The 19,307-nt window shown below is 44.7% G+C and overlaps 1 protein-coding gene across 1 annotated transcript in view; it reads right to left on the bottom strand.

Annotated features, from left to right (window-relative positions):
* MEI1 (meiotic double-stranded break formation protein 1) overlaps positions 1-15,341 on the bottom strand; it is a 57,237-nt gene extending 41,896 nt beyond the window's left edge. The window contains exons 1-11 of the mRNA XM_024579632.3: positions 15,155-15,341; positions 13,009-13,132; positions 12,155-12,205; positions 10,407-10,480; positions 8,738-8,843; positions 8,019-8,222; positions 6,947-7,077; positions 2,848-2,962; positions 2,047-2,163; positions 952-1,051; positions 693-827 (exon numbers count right to left, since the gene is read on the bottom strand). Of these exons, the coding sequence (XP_024435400.2) occupies positions 693-827; positions 952-1,051; positions 2,047-2,163; positions 2,848-2,962; positions 6,947-7,077; positions 8,019-8,222; positions 8,738-8,843; positions 10,407-10,480; positions 12,155-12,205; positions 13,009-13,132; positions 15,155-15,325 (1,328 nt within the window). The 5' untranslated portion in view covers positions 15,326-15,341. The remainder of the gene's footprint in view (positions 1-692; positions 828-951; positions 1,052-2,046; positions 2,164-2,847; positions 2,963-6,946; positions 7,078-8,018; positions 8,223-8,737; positions 8,844-10,406; positions 10,481-12,154; positions 12,206-13,008; positions 13,133-15,154) is intronic.
* Between the last annotated feature and the right edge of the window lie 3,966 nt (positions 15,342-19,307).

The following is a 19,307-nucleotide window of genomic DNA, read 5'->3' as shown; positions in this document are numbered from 1 at the left end:
CAAAAAAACCTTGAAAAGCAGAGTGAAATTTTTCTTCTAACAGTTTTGGCCAGTAAGCCAGAACTCCCTGGCTGGGATACCGCTAGCTACCGAGAACCACTGCAGCTGAGAATTCTGTGATGTCTGACAAAATGTTGCCAAGAGGAAAAAAAGTTTGCCTATTATTCATATCAGTGGACTTTGATGGGAAGAGGTAGGTGCATCTCTGGAGTTAATCGTTACTATGTTCAAAGGGTTTGGAGAACATTGATTAAGGAAGCATTTTCCAGATTGATGAAAAATAGTGCAGTTATCTTCATCTACCCCTGCTAGAAGGTTATGCAGTGTATCACGTAGCATGCAGTGTGTTATGAAGCATATAATAAAATTTTTAAAGTAAAAATTTTTAAAAATATGAAAGCAGAAATAAAACACTCAATAGAAGAATTGAAACATAAAGTCAAGAAAATCTCCCAGAAACTAGTGTATAATGACAAAAAGATGAAAAGCTGTCATAAAACAGAACATTAGATGACCCATCCAGGACGTCCAACATCTGAGTGGCAGTTCCAAAAAGAGAGAACAACAGAGTATAAGGAAGAAAAAAATCAAGAAAATTTCCCTGACAAGTAGCCCTTGGCAGCTGCCTTGGCTTTAACCTGGCCCTCAGGTACACGCAGAGGTGAAAAGCTCAGCCTGCCCGGGCCTCTCACCTCAGAAAGGCAGAAGTGGCCTTCACTGCCTCAGTGGCCACCTCCAGCACGGGGCTGCTCACTGCCTCTTGAAGGGCACGGCCGGCGTCTCGGCACATGGCTGAGCTTGTGAACAGCTTGATCTCCGCTGGCTGCCTGAGAAACAATAAATGAAGAACAAGTGAGTGAACTGTCACTCACCCCAGCAGGAATCAATACTTCACTTCTTTCCTTCTCCAGTCTGGCCCCGACAGGCCTGATGCTCCACTGCTTTGCTCACCGAGTCAGGATCTCAGCAAAGAGCAGCACGCCCTGCTTGTGCAGCTCTGTGTTGTTCATCCTCAGGCTTCCCTGTAGGCTCCTCACCACCGACTCGATCCCTACCTCAAAATAACATGGCAGAGGCAGGGGTCAGTGCTTAGTAGTCCCTTCACTGCCTGCCCGGGAGAGGTGAGAGGCTCTGCACGGCACAAATTTGCTAGCAGCCCCTCATGGAGGGGTCCTGACAAGGTTGGGCTGTTGGCACAAGACCGTGAGGTCTTGAGGGCAGGCGCTTATCGGACTTATCCCTATCTTCCCGAAACCCTGCACAAACCAAAGCAGACCCCAGCACTTGAGGTGTTTGGTGAATACCTACTGACTAAACTGCACCTTCTCCACTAGACATTCCTATTCCTCCTCGAAGAATCACACTGGACTCCACTTCTCCAGGAAGCCTTCCCTGATCCACTCGGGCAGAGCTGTGGGCCTTCCTCGAGCTCCCGCACCTCCTGCTCTTTCCTCTAGCAGAGCCCTAATCAGCTCGTTTATATTTGTCTCCCTTTCCAGAGGGCAGGGACCACATTCTATGTGTCTCTAAATATCCAGGTCTCAGCCTGGTGCCTGGCACAGAACAGGGACACAGAATAAAAATGAATGACTGAATGTGCTCAGACTAAAAATCCATATGTGATATAAAAAGTCCTTGACAAGTGTTTCCTTACTTCACCAGGAAGGAAGAGAAGGGACATGTTCAAGAAATTTTTAAAGGATGAATCAGCAAAACTTAGGGACTAAGATGGACAGATATCTGGAACACAGGAAAGGACTGAATCTAAGGTTGACTAAAGTTGTTAAGGTGCAATAGGAATTTATTTAGTGGCTAACAGGAGTGCCCTTCTCTTGAGATGTGTAGATACACACATACTTCTGCTAATCAGTGAAAAGCAGAACTGCTTCCATGTGGATGGATCTGGTAAGGAGTTCGGCCTGATGGAAATGATCAGAACCAGCATGCCCCTCCAAATGCAGGTTAGCCCTTCATCACTGCTGTGGCTACCCAACTTCTAAGTGCTGTCCACCCAACCCAGAGCTAGTATAGGACCTCACTACGAACCGTACACCGTGTGGCACTTGGAAAACAACAGTGGTTCCTCTGCCAGAAGCATCAAGCAGTTGTAGGTGGACCAGATAAGTACTTCGCTGGAAGAGGAAAGATGCTCAAAGAGGAACTCTGGCGAGGAGAGGGAAAGAAAACAATAAACAACAGCTATGTAATCATGATCCTTTAACTAATGGGGCCTTGGATTTATTTAGCATCTCACACCTATCACTTCATCTCTTCACACACCCTCTCCATGAGACATGATCATCAATTCAAAGGCAAACCTGAAAAATGCTCTCAGGGTTATGGTCTAACCTCACCTTGTTAACAGATGGAGAAACTGAGACCCAGGGAGAGGCATTATTAGTGGTAGAGGTGGGGCTAGAACTCAGACCCCCCTAATTCTCAGGATGGGCAAGCAGAATGATGCAGAGAAAAGTTGTTAAAACCAGAGAGGCTTGATTTTACTAGCCTTGTTGATTTAAAGCAGTTATTTCCCTTCTTTGACCCTCAGTTTCTTTATCCATAAAATAGAAAAGATAAGAATCTAAAGGTGGAAACATTTACAAGGCACCTTAGGGAATATTTCCTGGCTCATAACAAGCCCTTGAGAAATATTAATTCCCTTCACCTCCCTGGGCTGTGGGTCTTTCCACCACCTCACACTAGGTGTTTATGCATTATCAACAGAATGCATTATCCGGTATGCATTATCACAGAACCCCAGCAAGCCTGCTGCTACTTCTGTGACTCAGGGGTCTCCAGTCAGAACTCCAGGGTCCTTGGAGGAAAAGGTTAGAAAGGGCCCCCTACCTGGGATGTCAGCATGAATGAAGGCTGGAGCATGTTTTGCTGGGGAGTGGACCAGCACCGCAGTTATACAGTGGGCGCTGGCCACCTGCAGAATCTCATCTCTGGAGAGGAGGAGCTGGAGAAACAGGAAGCAGAAAGTGCTGCAGTCACCCCACTGACAGGACTAGAGGGAAGCAGCCTGAGTGGTTCCCTCAATTAGACATTGAGCCTAATTGTCTCCTGACCCCTCCTGCTCTACCAGTCACCAGCCATGAGGATGGGGCTCAGGGAGGGAAGTTATGGGCTATGGAAAGGAGCCTATGAATAGCAGCAGGTGAGAATTAGAACCAAAGAACACAATGGTACTCAAAGATCATTAAAACCATCACCAAGAAGGGCTGAGGCCTTCATTGACAGAAGTCCTTTCACAGCCCTCATCTGCTTTTGATGTTTGTAACAAGCCTGGGATGAAGCAAGGGAAGCTTCTACTATGGGCCTCACTTTACAGAGTGTGCAGAAAAGAGTTAACATGGCAGCCTGAGACTGTTATCCTCACAACGCCTGCCTGCAAGAATGACCACTGACTGGGTCTGGGAAGTTGGATTTCGGGACAGTTCCCATCATTCCCAGAATTCATAAGAGTGGCTCACTGTGACTAAACAATTTGTATAAACAATATTGTTTATGCTGAACACTGGCTTTCTTTCTGGAGTCTGGAATCTGGGTATATGTGAGGCAGAGAGTGCCTACCTGACCAGCCAGCGCCCAGTAAAATCCCTCAGCACTGAGACTCTAATGAGCTTCCCTGCTAGGCAACCTTTCACAGCCGTCACAATTTACTGCTGGAGGAATAAAGTGCATCCTATATCCACGTGGACAGCACTCTCAGGAGCTGTGCCTTGTTTCTGCCCCTCCCCCCCATACTTCACCCATACACCTTTTCCCTTTGCTAATTTTGCTTTGTATTCTTTTTTTTTACATTTTTATTTATTGATTTTAGAGACAGAAGAAGGGAGAGAGAGGGGGAGACATAGAGAGAGAGACATTGATTTGTTGTTTCTCTTATTTATGCATTCATTCATTGGTTGATTCTTGTATGTGCCCTGACAAGGGATGGAACCCACAGCCTTGGTGTACAGGGATGATGTTCTAACCCACTGAGCTTTCCAGCCAGGGCACTTTGTATTCTTTCACTTAGTAAATCAGAACTGTGAGTATGACTCTACACTCATTCCTGGGAGTCCTCCTAGTAAATCATTGAACCTGGGGGCTGGTCTTGGGGACCCTCAACATTGAGGTTAAGTTACTTACTCCAGGCCTCACTTTGCTAATAAGGGGCAAAGCTAAGGCAGAAATTCAGGCAAGCCATGTCCAAATCTAGTTTTCCCACAACTGAGATGCCTCCCACATCAAAATTTTATATGAGGTTACTCCTCCACTCAAAACATTTCAGTGAATTTCCATTGTATAACATCCAAATCCTGACTGGACACCATAGCTTTTAGGAGACCCTATAACACAGACTTTAAGTGTAGTACAAACTGGCCTCCTGGGGGGATATAATGAGTAAAACATGTATCACAAGACAAAGGGGAGTATGCCTGGTTTTAGAGCCTCAAAAGAAAAGGATGAAGTCGCACTCATGTCCGGTGGAGAGGCATCTGAGGACTGCATGCTTAAACCCATCTCAGTCATGTTAGACTTAAAAAAAGACACATAAAAACCCTTTCTGTTAGCATGCAAAGGAGTTTCTAGATATTAATTTCTATTTTGTTCTCTTTTATATAGGAAAAGACATATATTTTTTAAGACTCTACTAATAGAAGGCAAACCGTTATTTTATGTACTACTAAGAAAGAAAAAGAGCTATAATTAAATTATGACACACCATTAATAGTAACATGTCTCCCAACTTCAGACCTGCAAAAATGTGGGGGGGGAAATGTGTCTTACAAAAATGGTGTTTAACCATTAAACAATGATTCTTGATTTAAAATGTATAGTCCTCATAAGTCATATTGAGAAAAAAAAAACACTCCAACCCTACATTTTCATCATAAACAAAATTAATTATAAAAATCTTTTTTTAAATCCTCACCCAAGGATATTTTTTTAATTGATTTTAGACAGAGGAAAGGAGACAGAGAGACATCAATCAGTTGCCCCCAGTATGTGCCCCAACCGAGGATTGAACTCAGAACCTAGGTATGTGATCTGACCAGGGATAAAACCCACAACCTTTTGGTGTACAGGATGCTGCTCCAACCAACTAAGCCACCTGGCCAGGGCTAAAATCTGTCATTTAAAAAACCCTGGTAACTTACCATGACCTAGCAGGACTTGCATGACTTTCCCTGCTGGATCTCTGGCCTCATCTTGGACCACTTCACCTCCCACCCATCCCACTCCATTGGCTTCCATCTGTTTCTAGATCACATGAAGGATTTCCCTTCCTCACGCTTTTACTTGCTGTTCCCTCTACCTGAAATGCTTTTCTGCCCGCTCTTCATATCACTAGCTTGCTTACTTACTTTATTTATTTATTTTCAGCTTCATTAAGATATAATTGATCACTGGCCTACGTTAATTCAAGTGTCAGCTCAAATGTCAATCCTTCAGAGAGGCCCTGCCTGACCACTCAACTTGTAGGTGGCATTTTCTGCTACTATATCACCCCTCTTTTTTATAGCACTTATCACAATCTGCAGTTACTTTGCTTGTTCATTTACTCATTTATTATCTGCCTTTCCCACTAGTTTGTGAATAGGCAAGAAACTCATTTATTTACATACCATGATATTCCCAGTGCCTAACATAGTGACCGACATATCACATTAGTGCTCACTATGTATTTGACTAAGTGAATCAGTATTGCAACAGCAGGAACACAAACATTGACAATATGTTCCCAGGGACCTAAATTTTGAGAGAATAAGTTGATTATCAGCCAAAAGCAGGACTAGCCAGCATTAGACTCTGACAAAAGAAGCCAGAATGGAGGTATAAGGATATGTGCTGATCTTACCTTTGTTTAAAATTTTGATATTTTGTATATCATGATTTTTTTGCATTGACTTTGATCTTTTAGAATATTGCATTAAAATATTATTTATCTTGACTGCTGAATTTTTTTCTCCCCCTTAAAATTTGCACCTAAGGCAAGTGTCCCACTCACCTCACCCTAGTCCCAACCTTGCTGGCTGCTATAGTAAAATAAAATACCAATCATCCTTGCCTTGGCTGGTGTGGCTCACTGGATTGAGTGCCAGACTATGAAGCAGAAGGTCGCTGGCTCGATTCCCAGTCAGGGCACATACCTGGGTTGCAGGCCAGGTTCCCCAGTGCAGGGAGCATGAGAGGCAACCACACATTGATGTTTCTCTTCCTCTCTTTCTCCCTCCCTTCTCCTCTGTCTAAAAATAAATAAATAATCAATCTTTAAAAAAAAGAAACAATCATCCAAAATCATCCAAAGTGGCCTATGGAAGGACAGTTTCTACATACAGACAGAGGGTGGGACCTCTAAAAACTCCTGTCTCTACCTAGGAAAGTGCTCTCTAATCTCTGTCCTGGCCACCATCATCATGTTGCCTTGGTGCACTCTAAGGACAGAAGACTTTGTGCCCCTGCTGAGCCCAATTGTTCTAACCACGTTACCATGAACACACGAACCTTGAAGGTGATAAAGGAGAGAGAAAGGCTTAAGGGGAAGAGCATCTGCACAGCTAGACAGAATGTCCTAGAATGTGTAGGTCCAGGGAGAGGTTGCATATGGCTAGAGCACTGGGTTGTGGAGTGGAAGAAACAGGTAAGTAAGGCTGAAGGGATAAACAGGGTCCAGAGAAAGAGGGCTCTAGGTACCATGCTGAGAAGCTTCAGCTGTATCCCTAAAACTGAGGTAGCTTTGTTTCTGTTGTGGCATGTATACTTCATTCCCAGGCAGCCTGGATGTGAAGGGAAAGATGCAATATAAGGATTCACAACTGAAAAAAAAAAAAGTACTTTGAGTCTTCTAATGGCATGTTGTTTGGCTAGTAAGAAAATACTTTGTAAATAAATCCTAGACAGAAAGAGTGGCCTTGTTACTGAACCTAGAGACAAGGAATCACAAGACAAGGACCTTTTTGAGCACCAAAGGCAGTGAGGTCTCCCCTGGTGGCCCCTCACCACTGCCGGCACTTTCCGCCAGTGCTGACTTGTTCATGATCACGGACACAAAGAGATCATACTTCAGCAGCTGCCTCAGCAAACCTAGAAAACCAAGGGGTTGGGAAGTCACGCAAGAGGAGCACAGGCACCAGAGAACACTTTAGGTAGCTCCTCACACATTCCTAGAATTTTATGTCTCCAAAGGTATTCCTAAGTATTTTATTCTTTGTAATGCTATTGTAAAAGGGTTTGTTTTCTTAATTTCTTTTTCAGACAGGTTGTTAGTATACGGAAACAAAACTGATTTTGTGTCCTGCAACTTGACTGAATTCATTTGCTAGTTTAAGTTTTTTGGTGGAGTTATTAGGGTTTTCTATATGTAAGAATTATAGTACTACTTTATATAGAATCACAGCCTTTCCTGTGCAACCTCCATTGCAGCACTTGCCACACTGGACTCTAACTGTCCACATCTGGACTTTGAGCTCCCTCAGAACAGAGCTTGAGCTTGACATGTTTATGGCCCCAGAGCCCAGCGCATAGCCTAGCCCGGAATGAATGCTCACTGTGTGTGGCTGGACTGTTCATAACACAGCTTTTGGTCCAAACTGTGAAAAGAAACTATTGTCACCCACAAACTATGTGTTTCCCTGTAGCTCCTGCCTAAGGAGCCTCAAATAACACACAAAGCAACCTGGACATCACCCTGGAGGCTAGAGTGAGCCACAGATGATTTTCCAAAAAGGAAATTGACAGGATGCAAGCTGTGTAGTGTGAAGATTAACTTGGCAGCACTATGATGCACCAGGATAGGCAGTGAAGACTGGAGGCAGAAAAACTGCTGTCCCACTTTCTTTCTTCTCCTTCCAAAGTCTACATTCTTAAGATGCCACACCAATTCTATACATCTTTCACAATCTATGCATCTTATCTCCCAAACCGGGGGCTTGGTGAAGCAGCACATTTAGAGAACCAGTATCTCAAGTCCTCAAGCAAAATTTCAAACCCTTTCTCTCTGTTTTCCCTGCAGTTTCATGTTTTACCCAAGCAATTGATCTGTAGCTCCTTTGTCTGGGCACCATCCAGCGTAGAAAGGAAGAGAGGGCACAGCTTCTCCCGGAAATGGCCTGAAAGCATCTCAGCTGCCTTTGGTGAGGAGTACAGCTTCCCATAGAGGTAACAAACAGAAGCTTGCACCCCCTCATTGGGGTACACTAAACCTCTCAACAGGTGCTCCGTCATGTCACCTGTCCGGAAAACAACCAAGGGGCAGGGGAACCACACAATGTTATAATGTGAGTTTCAACGCTATATGTAACTCAAATACTGCCCTCAGTGGGATAGTAATGGTAATCCCCAATAACCCCCCACAACAAATGACTTCTGGCCATTTAATCAAAGGGAAAAACTAAGGTTTAGAAAAGTTAAATGATTTACCCTTGGATAAATCCTGTGAGATATTTATTTGAATTTTACTGGCAGAAAAGAGTACTTCTAATATTTCAGAATTAATTCCCCCTTCCACCCAAAAGGAAGATTCATACTAGGTACTTAATTAATTTGTCTTAACATAGTGAATACAAATAGCCAAGACCAGAGTTGAGAAGCACTTTTTCAAGTTGGCCAACATACAGCACATTCTGCAGATGGGGAAACCAAAGCTTAGAGAAGGAAAGTAATGAAGGTGTAATGGACCGCCCAGATGGAAGTGTGATCAAAGCAGGTAAAGGCGAAAGGAAGCTCTTCCTCAGAGGTCACTCACAGTGCTCCATTACAAGCTTGTCTGCCAGAGCTGGGATGGCATCCACCAACTTGCCGAGAAGGGTCAGCGTGGCCAGGCTGCCTCGCATGGAGGGCATGTTACAGAGCTACAGAAAGTGAACATACTCCACTCTATAAATTAGGGTCAGGATAAAGCTCCCACCAAAATTAATTTTGCCCTATCCACACCAAGCCTGTATGGTGCATGTCTCCCACCACAATCAGCGATCAGCCTCTTTGGCTAAGTGACTGCCTCCCCCATGGGTCTGGGAAGCTCTAGGGGAAAGGGGTTGAAGCAGATTCCTCTCAGAGTCCTCAGTACCTAGCTCAGTACGTTTGTTAAACTGAATTAAAAAACAAACTAATGAACAACTTAGCATATTATGTCTCCTGTAGAGCCAGAAACTGGGAGATTTAAATTGGCAATGTCATAAAGACAAAATTCTGGCTCAGTGCAAAAAAAAAATTATTGTTATTATCATTACTATTAGCTACTATTATGGAACACTCTATATGCTGGGTACTTTACAGGGAGAGTCAATAGTATATATTTCACCTTTTCTATTGACTAACTGTAGCACCTTAAGTAAGACTCTTAACTCCACCTGTGGTAGATGACAATAGTACCAATTTAATCAGGGCCGTTGGGAGGACTGAGTGAGGTAGTGCATGTAAAGCACCTAAAACAGTTCCTAGCACATAGACGGTGCTCACAGTGTTAAGTGGCATCGTCACCTTAAGTACTGATACATATAATTATAAATCCAATCTGATCTACTAACCACATGCAGAATAATTATAATGACATGATAATTTAACATCGTTTATAATTAAATGTTGCTCTCGATGGTGTTAACATGAACATTTGTCTTCCTTTTGCAAAAAAATAAAAAAAATAGAAAGTGATTCTGACCATTCCAAAATCTTAAACACAATGTAAAAGTTGCTGGTTTAATTGATATCTTTGACTATACTGGAGAAAGCAGGTTAAACATACCCACTCAATGCTTACCTTAAATCATGATAAAAGCAAATGCCTTTAGTACAAAATGCTGTATCCAATTCAAACCAAATAAAAATACTAAGCCAAGACATAGTGAACATATTTCTTTGATAAATTCACCAAGGAAATCTGTATTGCATTTAGGAGAACATTGAGAATGGCCATGGGATGATTATGCCAGAAAGATGGGACTTCGCCACATGGAGGTAGCATTCGGGAGGTTGAAAGGGGAAGGTAGGACGCTGCAAAGGTCATGGGAGCAGGAACAGAAGACCTAGGCCCTAGCTCTGGCTCTGCCACTGACCTCAGACAATAAGTCCCTTCTCCTTTAAGATTTTATTTATTAATTTTTAGAGAGAGGGAAGGGAAGGAGAAAAAGAGGGAGAGAACCTTCGATGCCAGAGAGAAACATCAATGCCAGAGAGGAGGTTTGGTCCTCCCCTCGCATGTGCCCAGACAGAGGACCAAAGCCACAACTCAGGCATGTACCTGAGTTGGGAATCAAACAGGAGACCCTTCGCTTTGTGGAACAGCACCCAACCAACTGAGCACACCAGGCAGGGTTTTTCTCTGGATTTAAATCTCTCATCTATCCAAAGAAGGGTTGGCCCAGCTGTGATACCTGAGGATCCAGGGGGTACTCAAGAACACACAGCTACTTACTGACCTCTTTGTGGCACTCATCCAGCAGGCAGCGAACGGTCTGCTCTAATTTCAGCTGAGTTGTAAGCTGGATAAGGACTGAACAAACACAGTAGCATTACTAATCAGAAGGCAACCCGGAGTTCACCTTTTAAAGCCCTTCTACTCAAAGTCACTTGCTTGTGCTAGTTGGTACTAGTCTTTTCTGTCTCTCCCCCATTAAACCACGCATGCACATCCAAACACAAAAATTTATGGCTTCTTCATTTCTTTTATATCAGTGGTTCACAACTAGACTGCACATTGGAATCACCTAGGAAGTTTTTGAAAAAATATTAATGTCCAAGACCAATTTTACATCAGAATCTCTAGAGAAAGAAACTAAGCATCTAGATATTTTTAAAGTTTCCCAGGTGAGTCTATTGTGAAGGCGAGGCTGACAACCACTATTTTTATATTATCTCTACTTTTTTTCCTTCCTCAGAATTCGCTCCTTCATAGGCTAGAAAATAGAATTATGAGTGAGTTTCCTTGCCAATAATTGCGAACAATATTATCTCTCAACCCCAAACCCACTCTTCTATACAATCATTTGTGATGTTTCTGCTGGTGTTTGGGGGAGAAGTGGAGAAGAGGCTGGCTCTGCAAGAGTGAAAAAAAGCTGTAAATAAAATTCATCTGCTGCTGTGGGAAGGCTCTGCCACTTTCAAGGTAAAGAAGCATTCTAGGATAACACAGAAACAGGAAGAAAGCAGGAAGCAAACAGGAAACAGTGAGGAAGGAGCATGTCCTCCTTCTCCCTCTAGTTCTGCAGTCTCCATCTAGGGCCGACCATCTCAGTAAAGTTCTTGGGGTCTGATGAGTGGGTTCTGCAAGTTATGTTGGCACCAACCAGAAGTGAATGGCTTTAGGATTATAGCCCAACTCAAGAGTGGCCTTGAGGGAAATGGTGAAATCTCCCCTCCCGTCAGTGGTCAGAACTTCAGGTGCCAGAAGTACACACGGATCATGTTAAGTTATGATCTATTACAGCTGCTAACTGAATGGCCATGGACCCAGCAGCAGCCAAGCAGCACCCTCTCCGCAGAGGTCCAAGTTTCATACACAGTGTCATTCCTCCAAACTTGTAGTTTTAATAATTCCAACCTCTCCCTTTGTTTCCCAAGCCCTAGGAGTGGGAGCTGCTTTCGGAAACTGTACCTCTGTGAAAATTTGGTATTCTCTTTTTGTCTTCAGTTACCTAGCTAATAATTCTTTATATTAAAGTTTTTTTCTGTTCAAATCACTTATGTGGTTTGTTTCCTGACTCGACCCTGACACAGTTCTTGCTTTCTGCAAGAATCCTCCCATCCCAGTACTCTTGTCTTCCTTCTCCTTGAGCTCTTTATAGGTAAGCCTTCCACAGCTAGCCGCCAACCCATGTGCAGACAACTTCCAACCAACCAATATGAATACAATAAAAACAGTTTTGTACATCTTTGTAACAGCACTCAGCAGTTCTTGCCATCTAGCAGTCAACCTCTCCTCTACATTGGAGACTGTTGAAGGGAGGAACCATGTCTTATTCATCTGTGTATCCCTAGTGTCTGATACAGTACTTGGTACAGAGTAGGTGCTCAAGAAAGAAATGCAGAATTAATAATTGACAACTAGTTGAGATCTCTTTATCTGTATCTACAATAAAACATGCCATCAAAGTTTCAAGTAACCAGAGCTGCAACTGAGGCTAATATCCCCAGCTTCAAGTGCTAGGTACACACAGTTTCACCTTACCTTCAATACAGAGCTCTGCCATACTCCCATCTTCCACATTACATAACAGTCCTTGGAGCAGAGGGAGGTAAGAGGGGGATAGTTAATAGTTAAAAGAAAAACAAACCCACAAAGGCACACTGTGAAGCCTAAAACTAATAGCAGCTTTAAGCAATGTCCCAGCCATCCTCAGCACCAAACACCTAAATTTTCAATGACCCACTCTGGCTTTAAAAGAATTAAACAGTCAGTGTGGCACAGCATAAAAATTGTGTGCTCTGGAGTCTATAACAGACCTGGGGTAAAATTCCAGTTCTGCCAGTTGTCAGCTATGACCTCCCTGAGCCTTAGGGATCATCCTCTCTCCCTTAAAGTACTGTCTTGGCAGTTAAAAGCCTGAAAAGCCTCTAGCAAAGTACGCAGTATGAGTTAGCTTCCCTCCTCTCTAAAAGGGCTCCTTCCAAAGGACATGGTAATTGTATTAAAAGAAGGGACATCTTAATACATCTCATTTTGCACAAGAAGAAACTAAAGCCCAAGAAAGGGGAAATAACTCAATCAGGGCCACAGCCAGGTCAGCAGACTCTAGTCTGGACCTTCTGATCTTGTTCAAAGACCATATAAGACTAGACTCTTGGAAAGATCACACGTTTTCCATATTCATCTTCACATTTTCACTGATCAATTTGTTGTAATTACCGTATAAAACATCAGGTATCTTAGAAAGGTGACCCTTTCTTCACCATTATGACAAAACAATTTGCCAGTAAGTTAAACTGTTACTTCGCAAAAAGTCTAAACTATCTCTGCAAGACCCCCAAACCAAATATACATGCTGTAGCAAAATACATGCCAGGTTTCCCTTTTAATCTCACCAAAAAGCATGCTTATGAAGTGGACACAGACTCGCTGATCCTGACCCATCAGCTGCATGATCAGGGAGGTGTGCCTCACGAGGACATCTCGGAAGCAGGACAGCACATGCTTCTTGCGCACCAACTTTGGGTAGGTAAAGAAAAATAATCAACAGCAACCAAGTCTCAGCCATCCCGAACCCAAACAGTTGTAACTATACATACAATACAAATACATTTACAAGATGATACTGGAAGCGTCATCTAATTCATGGTAAGGCCATTTTTCCTGAAGGGAGTATAGAGAAGGGTATCATTCACACACAGGAATCCATATGTTCACACAGAGGATATACATGGGCTGAGGTTCTTAATGCCCTATATGTACACTGCACTTTACTGTTCACACATCACTCTTTTGTCTACTCGCTTCTTTAAGCCTAACAAGTTGGCAAAGCAAGCAGAAACAAGTATCATTGTAGCCATTTTGGAGAGAAGAACACTGAGGTTCAGAGGCTTTCCCAAGGACTCAAATCTAAGTCTCCAACCAGACCCTGTCAAAGGTCAGAGCTCTTTCCACTTCAACAGCCCAGGAGGGTGATACCGGGGGACCCTTCATGAACCTTAGAGGTAGGTGGAAAAAATGCATCCTTCCATTCAATGTAAACATAAATCGTCACACTCACTTCAGCTCCCTGAACAGGGATCTGGGTAGTAGTTGTGCGAAGCACTCAAGACAGCAGCAAAAGTTGGGTCAGAACACGGGTGTGCACAGAGGGCAGAACAGGAACATGGGTACAACGGACTCCATCCCCCCTTTCCGCTGGTGAGAGGTGAAGCTAAGCAGGGTGTGTTCAGTAAAAGAAGTCGCGCCTCTTATTGCCTCTAACCTGTGCTACTGCAAATCCGTTTTCCTTCTCCAATTCCTCCTACACAGTACCTTAAGCTAGTGATCCCAATGAGTCACTCCGAAAAATCTCAGTGACTCTCCTGCACCTGACCTGGTTAAGTCCCAGCTCCTTAGCTTGGATTCAAACTCTTCAAAGAACTGATCTCAACCTACTTTTCCAATTTCAACTTTCCTTCAAACACTAATGACTCCCCCAAACTCATCCCTGCTAATACCCACCTCCTAGGGTAAGATCCCCCATCGCCTCCACTCCAAATCTTACCCGTCTTCTCAAGCCTAATTCGAATGCTTCCTCCTCTAAAACCTTTTCCCAATTTCCCTCCTGACCCCACACAGCTCTTGACCAGCTAGGTCCATCCTCCAAGTTCCCAGTAGCCGCTCTCTGATTTTCTCCCCTACTCACTGTCTCACTCCCCTCTGGACCTCTGACTCACTGTCCCGGAATGACAGCCTCAGGACTTCTGGCCTCAGCGCTGTCCCAGATGCTTTCAGCTCGCTCAGCAACTCTCGGTGGGGGCCCTGAGAATGCCCAAAACCCTTTCGGGCAGCCATGAGGTCCAAATCAGTTTCACAGAACACTAAGGCGCTATTTGCCTTTTTCACTCCTACTCTCTCACAAGGGTACAGTGAAGCTTTTCAAGTATTACGTGCCACGCGGTAACAGATTTAATGCATATATGAAAAGCCAGCTTTCTCCTAGGAAGCCAAACATGAAAGAGACCTGCAAAAATGTAAAACAAAGCCAGTCCTCTCACTATCTTCTTTGTTTGGGAAAGTATAGCTATTTTTACTTTTTACACTCGTTCCCCGCTGCCTCCCCCGGGCCTCACTGGCGCGTGGCTCACTTCCGGCGTCCGCGCTCCCGGAGACCCCGGCGGCCCTCCCCTCCGCGCTTCCACTCGCACGCACGTGAGGGCCGCCGGGGTGAGCGGGCGCCTTCTAAAATGGAGGGAGCCCCCTAAGGCTAGTTCTGGCGAGGGGGTCGGCATGCAGCGGGACAGCTATCTAGAGAGAGGCGGGGAAGGGGCGGCGGGAAGGTGAGCCTGGGGGTCCTGCCGCGTCCCCGGGGCCCCAGCGGGACGGCGCGCAGGGACGCAGGGCCAGGCCGGCGTGAGGCACAGAGCCGGCGCTGGGCCGGGTTTGCAAAGGGCTGCCGGAGGGGTGGGCTGCGGCTGGTGTGGCAGGGAAGAACGCCGCCGGCCAGGGCCACCCCGTGTGGTGACAGAACGCGGGTGGGGGCGGGGAGCCAGTTCGCACCGACACGCCGGGCTCGGGCAGCAGCTCCAGCACGCAGGCCAGGCAAAGGCGTGGGGGCACGGGCAACAGCCAGCGCGGGTCGTGCCGGGGATGGGCCCTCTCAAAGAGCAACGCCGCCTCTTCGTCCCTCCCAGACCGCGAAGGGGCTGCCGCAGCCTCCCTCACAGCCATCTGTCTGCTCGCACGCTACCGCGGCGGCGCGTTTTCCCCGCGCAACTTGTGCGCAAGCGCACTTGAAACAGCCCGGCACGGCGGGGGTCATATACTGCGCCTGCGCAAGGGCTGGAGCGTGTCCCGCTTAACCCAAAGAAGGGTTGATCCGAGCGTCTGCAATCTTCATCGCGTTGAAGGTTGAAAAGCACTTATAAAGAAGCTGTCGTTAGCCTGGAAAAAGAAAGCAATCTATTTCTATTTTAAAATTAAATGAATGATTTCGGGGATTTTTATCTAAACGCTATTGCTATTATTATTTTAAATTTCCATGACACCTTTCTGTCAAATCTAAAATGTTACCCTTACAATGTCCTCTCACAGAGGGCTCCCACAGCACTTGAGACTTTGTGAGTTCACCAGGAATACTGAAGAAGAAAAATTTATTATGTTAAATATATTAATAGTAACAATCCGTCAATCTACAAGGATATATTTAGCACCAAAATGCCCAGCAACTGGTTAATGTTGAAGGAGACAAGTTCAAGAGGTGTTTTCTACATTCAGAGCGGTGTGACTAAGTGGAAAAAAATGCTTTCCGTGGCAAAATAGTTTGGGAAACAATGGTTTATTATTCAATGTAGTGTTATGAAGTAATGTTTGAAAAAAGTAGATATTAATATGAAAAAATCCCCATTAAAATGTTAAGTGTACAATAAATGCATAATTATATAGTATTCAAGTGTGCAAAATGAATAAGCAAACAAAAAACATTCAACACATTTTGTAGCAGTAATACATATTCAACAAAAAAATGTTTTAAATATTTTGATATATTTTTCCAGTCTTTTTCTATACATTTTACACCAGTAATATACAAAGGTTGTAAACAGCTTTCTCAGAGAAAAATATGTCATGTACATCTTACTTATCATATTTTAAATATCCACAAAGTGTGTATTTTTTTTTTTGACAAATTGTTAAACCAGGAACTGGGGTAGGAATTAGAGGATTCAAAAGTAAACAAGAGACAGTCCACGTCCTCAAAGAACTAGAAGTCCAGTCACGGAAACAGATAAGCAAATTATTACAATAGCATATGTGCCAATGCCTATTACATGGGGTAACAAATTACCCCATGTGCTGGTTTGAATGGTGAACCTCAAAAAGATATCTGCGTGTCTACAATGGACTTAATTGTGCACCCCAAACTCAGTTGTTGAAGCGTTAACACGTAATGTGACTATATTTGGAGATAAGGCCTTTAGGAGGTAATTAAGGTTAAAGAAAGTAATAAAGGGGGGCCCTGGAAGAAGAGGAAGAAAGATCTCTTCACCTATCCATGTACATGCACTGAGGAAAGTGCATGTGAGGGTATGTGAGGACATAGTGAGAAGGTGACCATCCATCTCCAAGCCAGGAAGAAAGCTCTCATGAGAAACTGAATCAGCCAGAAGCTTGATCTTGGACTTCTAGTCTCCACAACTGGGAGAAATAAATTTCTGTTGTTTAAGCCTCCTAGTCTGTAGCAGCCAGAGCAGACTAATATAACATCCTAATCCCCAGAACTTGTAAATGTTACCTGATTTGGAAAAAGGATCTTTGCCGTTGTAATTAAGTTAAGGACCTTGAGATAAGAAGGTCATCCTGGAGTATCCGGTGGGCATTAAAACCAACAACGACAAGCGTCTTGAGAAGAAACACACAGAGTAAAGGAGGTGGCAATGTGAGCACAGAGGCAGAGATCGAAGTGACGGTTCTGCAAGCCAATGAACACCTGCAGCCACCAGAAGCTGAAAGAGACAAGGAACTGATTGCTCCCTACAGCCTTCAGCCCTGCTGACATCTTGGTTTCAGACTTCTGGCTCCAGAACTGAGAGAATAAATTTCAGTTGTTTTAAGCCACCAAGTTTGTGGTAATTTGTCATGGTAGCCCTAGAAAACTAACATGCCCCAAAACTTAGCTCAAAACATCTCATAGTTTCTGTGCATCAGGAATCCAGGCACAGAGTAGCTAAGTGACCCGGGCTCAACATCTCTTGTGAGGCTGTAGTCATCTCAAGACTCACTAGGCCTGAAAGATCTTCCAAGTTCGCTCACATAATTGGTGGCAGGATTCAGTTCCTCAAAGGCGGTTGGAGTAAGGGACTCACTTTCGTGATAGCTATTGTCCAGTGCCCTCCTCAGTTTCTTGCCACAGTGCCTTTCCATGAGACAGCTCACAGCATGGAGGATGGCTTCCCTCATGGAGCAAGCAAGGGAGCAAGCAAGAGAGTGAGACAAGTGCCCAAGATGGAAGCTACAGTCTTTGTAACCTATTCTTGTAACCAATGATGGAATGTCATTCAAGTGACATTCCAACATTTCTGCTGTATTGCATTTGTTAGGAATGAGTCACTAGATCCAGTCCACCCTCAAGGAGAGGAGAACACACAAGGGCAGGAACACCAGGAGGGAGAGAGGCTGCCTACCACGGGACAAGCGCTACAGGAAAGGCAGGCACAAATTGCTATGGGAACACCTTGCTGGCAGCAATGCATAGGAAGAAAAATATCCAAACATTAACTGGGTCATATCATTATAGATTATTTTTCCTTTTCTGAATTGCCTAAACTCTAATGAGCATGTATGGGTTTGACAGTGAATTTAAGAAATCAGAAAGCTAAATGAAAGGAAAAACAGAAAGGGAGAAAGGAAAGAAGGGAGGGGCGATAAGAGAGAAAGAAGGAGGAAACCTGAATTAAATTTTCACGTCCAGCACTCACTGAGTTAGGCTCTGCGAATCTGTTTCCACCTGCTGCAGCTGTCTACAGAGGTGTCATAAGATATAATGCCCTTTAACTCAGAAGTTCTACTCTTGACTAAAACAAATAATTGGCTCCAGGATGTCCTGCAGGTGGGCCAGGCAAAGCAACAAGTAATTATGGTTGGCAGTGCTTGAGAATTGGAGAGCTGGGGTGGTTTTTCTGTGGAGTCTGCCCATGGGCAGCAGAATCCCAGCAGGCAAGATGCCCTGTGATCAGCTCCCTTCCTTGTGCCCCAAAGGACGTGAATGGTAGTTTCCAGGGCAGAGTGCTAACCATTCCACCAAGCCACTGAGGCTGTCTGAACATTTTATCTCAGTCACAGTTAGGTTGGACTAGGGCAGGACAAAGCCATGACATGAATCTCAGTAAACCCTGCTGTGAGGGGCTGGGGAGGGGAGCTGTTAGGAGATGACATGGGCTGACCCACATTCCCCAAACCTTCAAAATCGTAGAGTAAAAGTGGCTACTACGGCACCTACAAAGTATTCCGAACCCCAAAAAGGGGCACTTAGAAAACATGTGCCAAAGAAGTCAGAACCCCACAGGTTCCAAATAACTAATTTTATTAGAGGCTTTAGGGGTGAACAGACCACTCTCATGCCTCCTCTGACGTGTTCTGAGGACTCTGGATCTGCAGCCTATTTTCTAAAGCAAAGCCGGAGCAGAAAACTCCTCAAACGCTTCATAAAACCAAACTTTTTGGAGGTTGGTGGATTCTGTGGGGCACCATTTGGGTTTTCAGGTTCCCCTTGACCCTGGACGCTTTCTGTCTTGGGAAAAACAGCACCAGTACAGCAGTGACCTGGTGGCTGAAGGTCCCTCTTTGAAGAAGTGTGGACTCCGATGCTACACTCCCTTACATGTGGGTCACCCACTTTGGGAAGCAGTGGGGGATCAGAAACCTTCGGGTTCAGATTGGGGGCTGAGTGCTGGGGCTTGGCCAGGTGTGGGGACCAGGATGTCTTGGTCAGAACGGTCTTGTTCAGGCTCACGGTGGCGGAGTGGAGACTCCCTTTGAAACCGGTTGTGTCTGTGGAGCAGGAGGAAGACTGCTGCTCGGCCCCTCTGCCCTCCAGGCTTTCTCTTCTCCAGGGTGTGGGCTGCTGACATTTGAGCCTGGGTGGCTTCAAGGACTCCCGGGATGAGCTCTCCTTCCTGCCATGATCCTGGACTGCCCTGGGGTACGAGGTTCTCAC

Source organism: Desmodus rotundus, chromosome 3, assembly GCF_022682495.2.
Source record: "Desmodus rotundus isolate HL8 chromosome 3, HLdesRot8A.1, whole genome shotgun sequence".
NCBI classification, from domain to species: Eukaryota; Metazoa; Chordata; class Mammalia; order Chiroptera; family Phyllostomidae; genus Desmodus; species Desmodus rotundus.
This window is presented reverse-complemented; position numbering and strand designations above follow the sequence as displayed.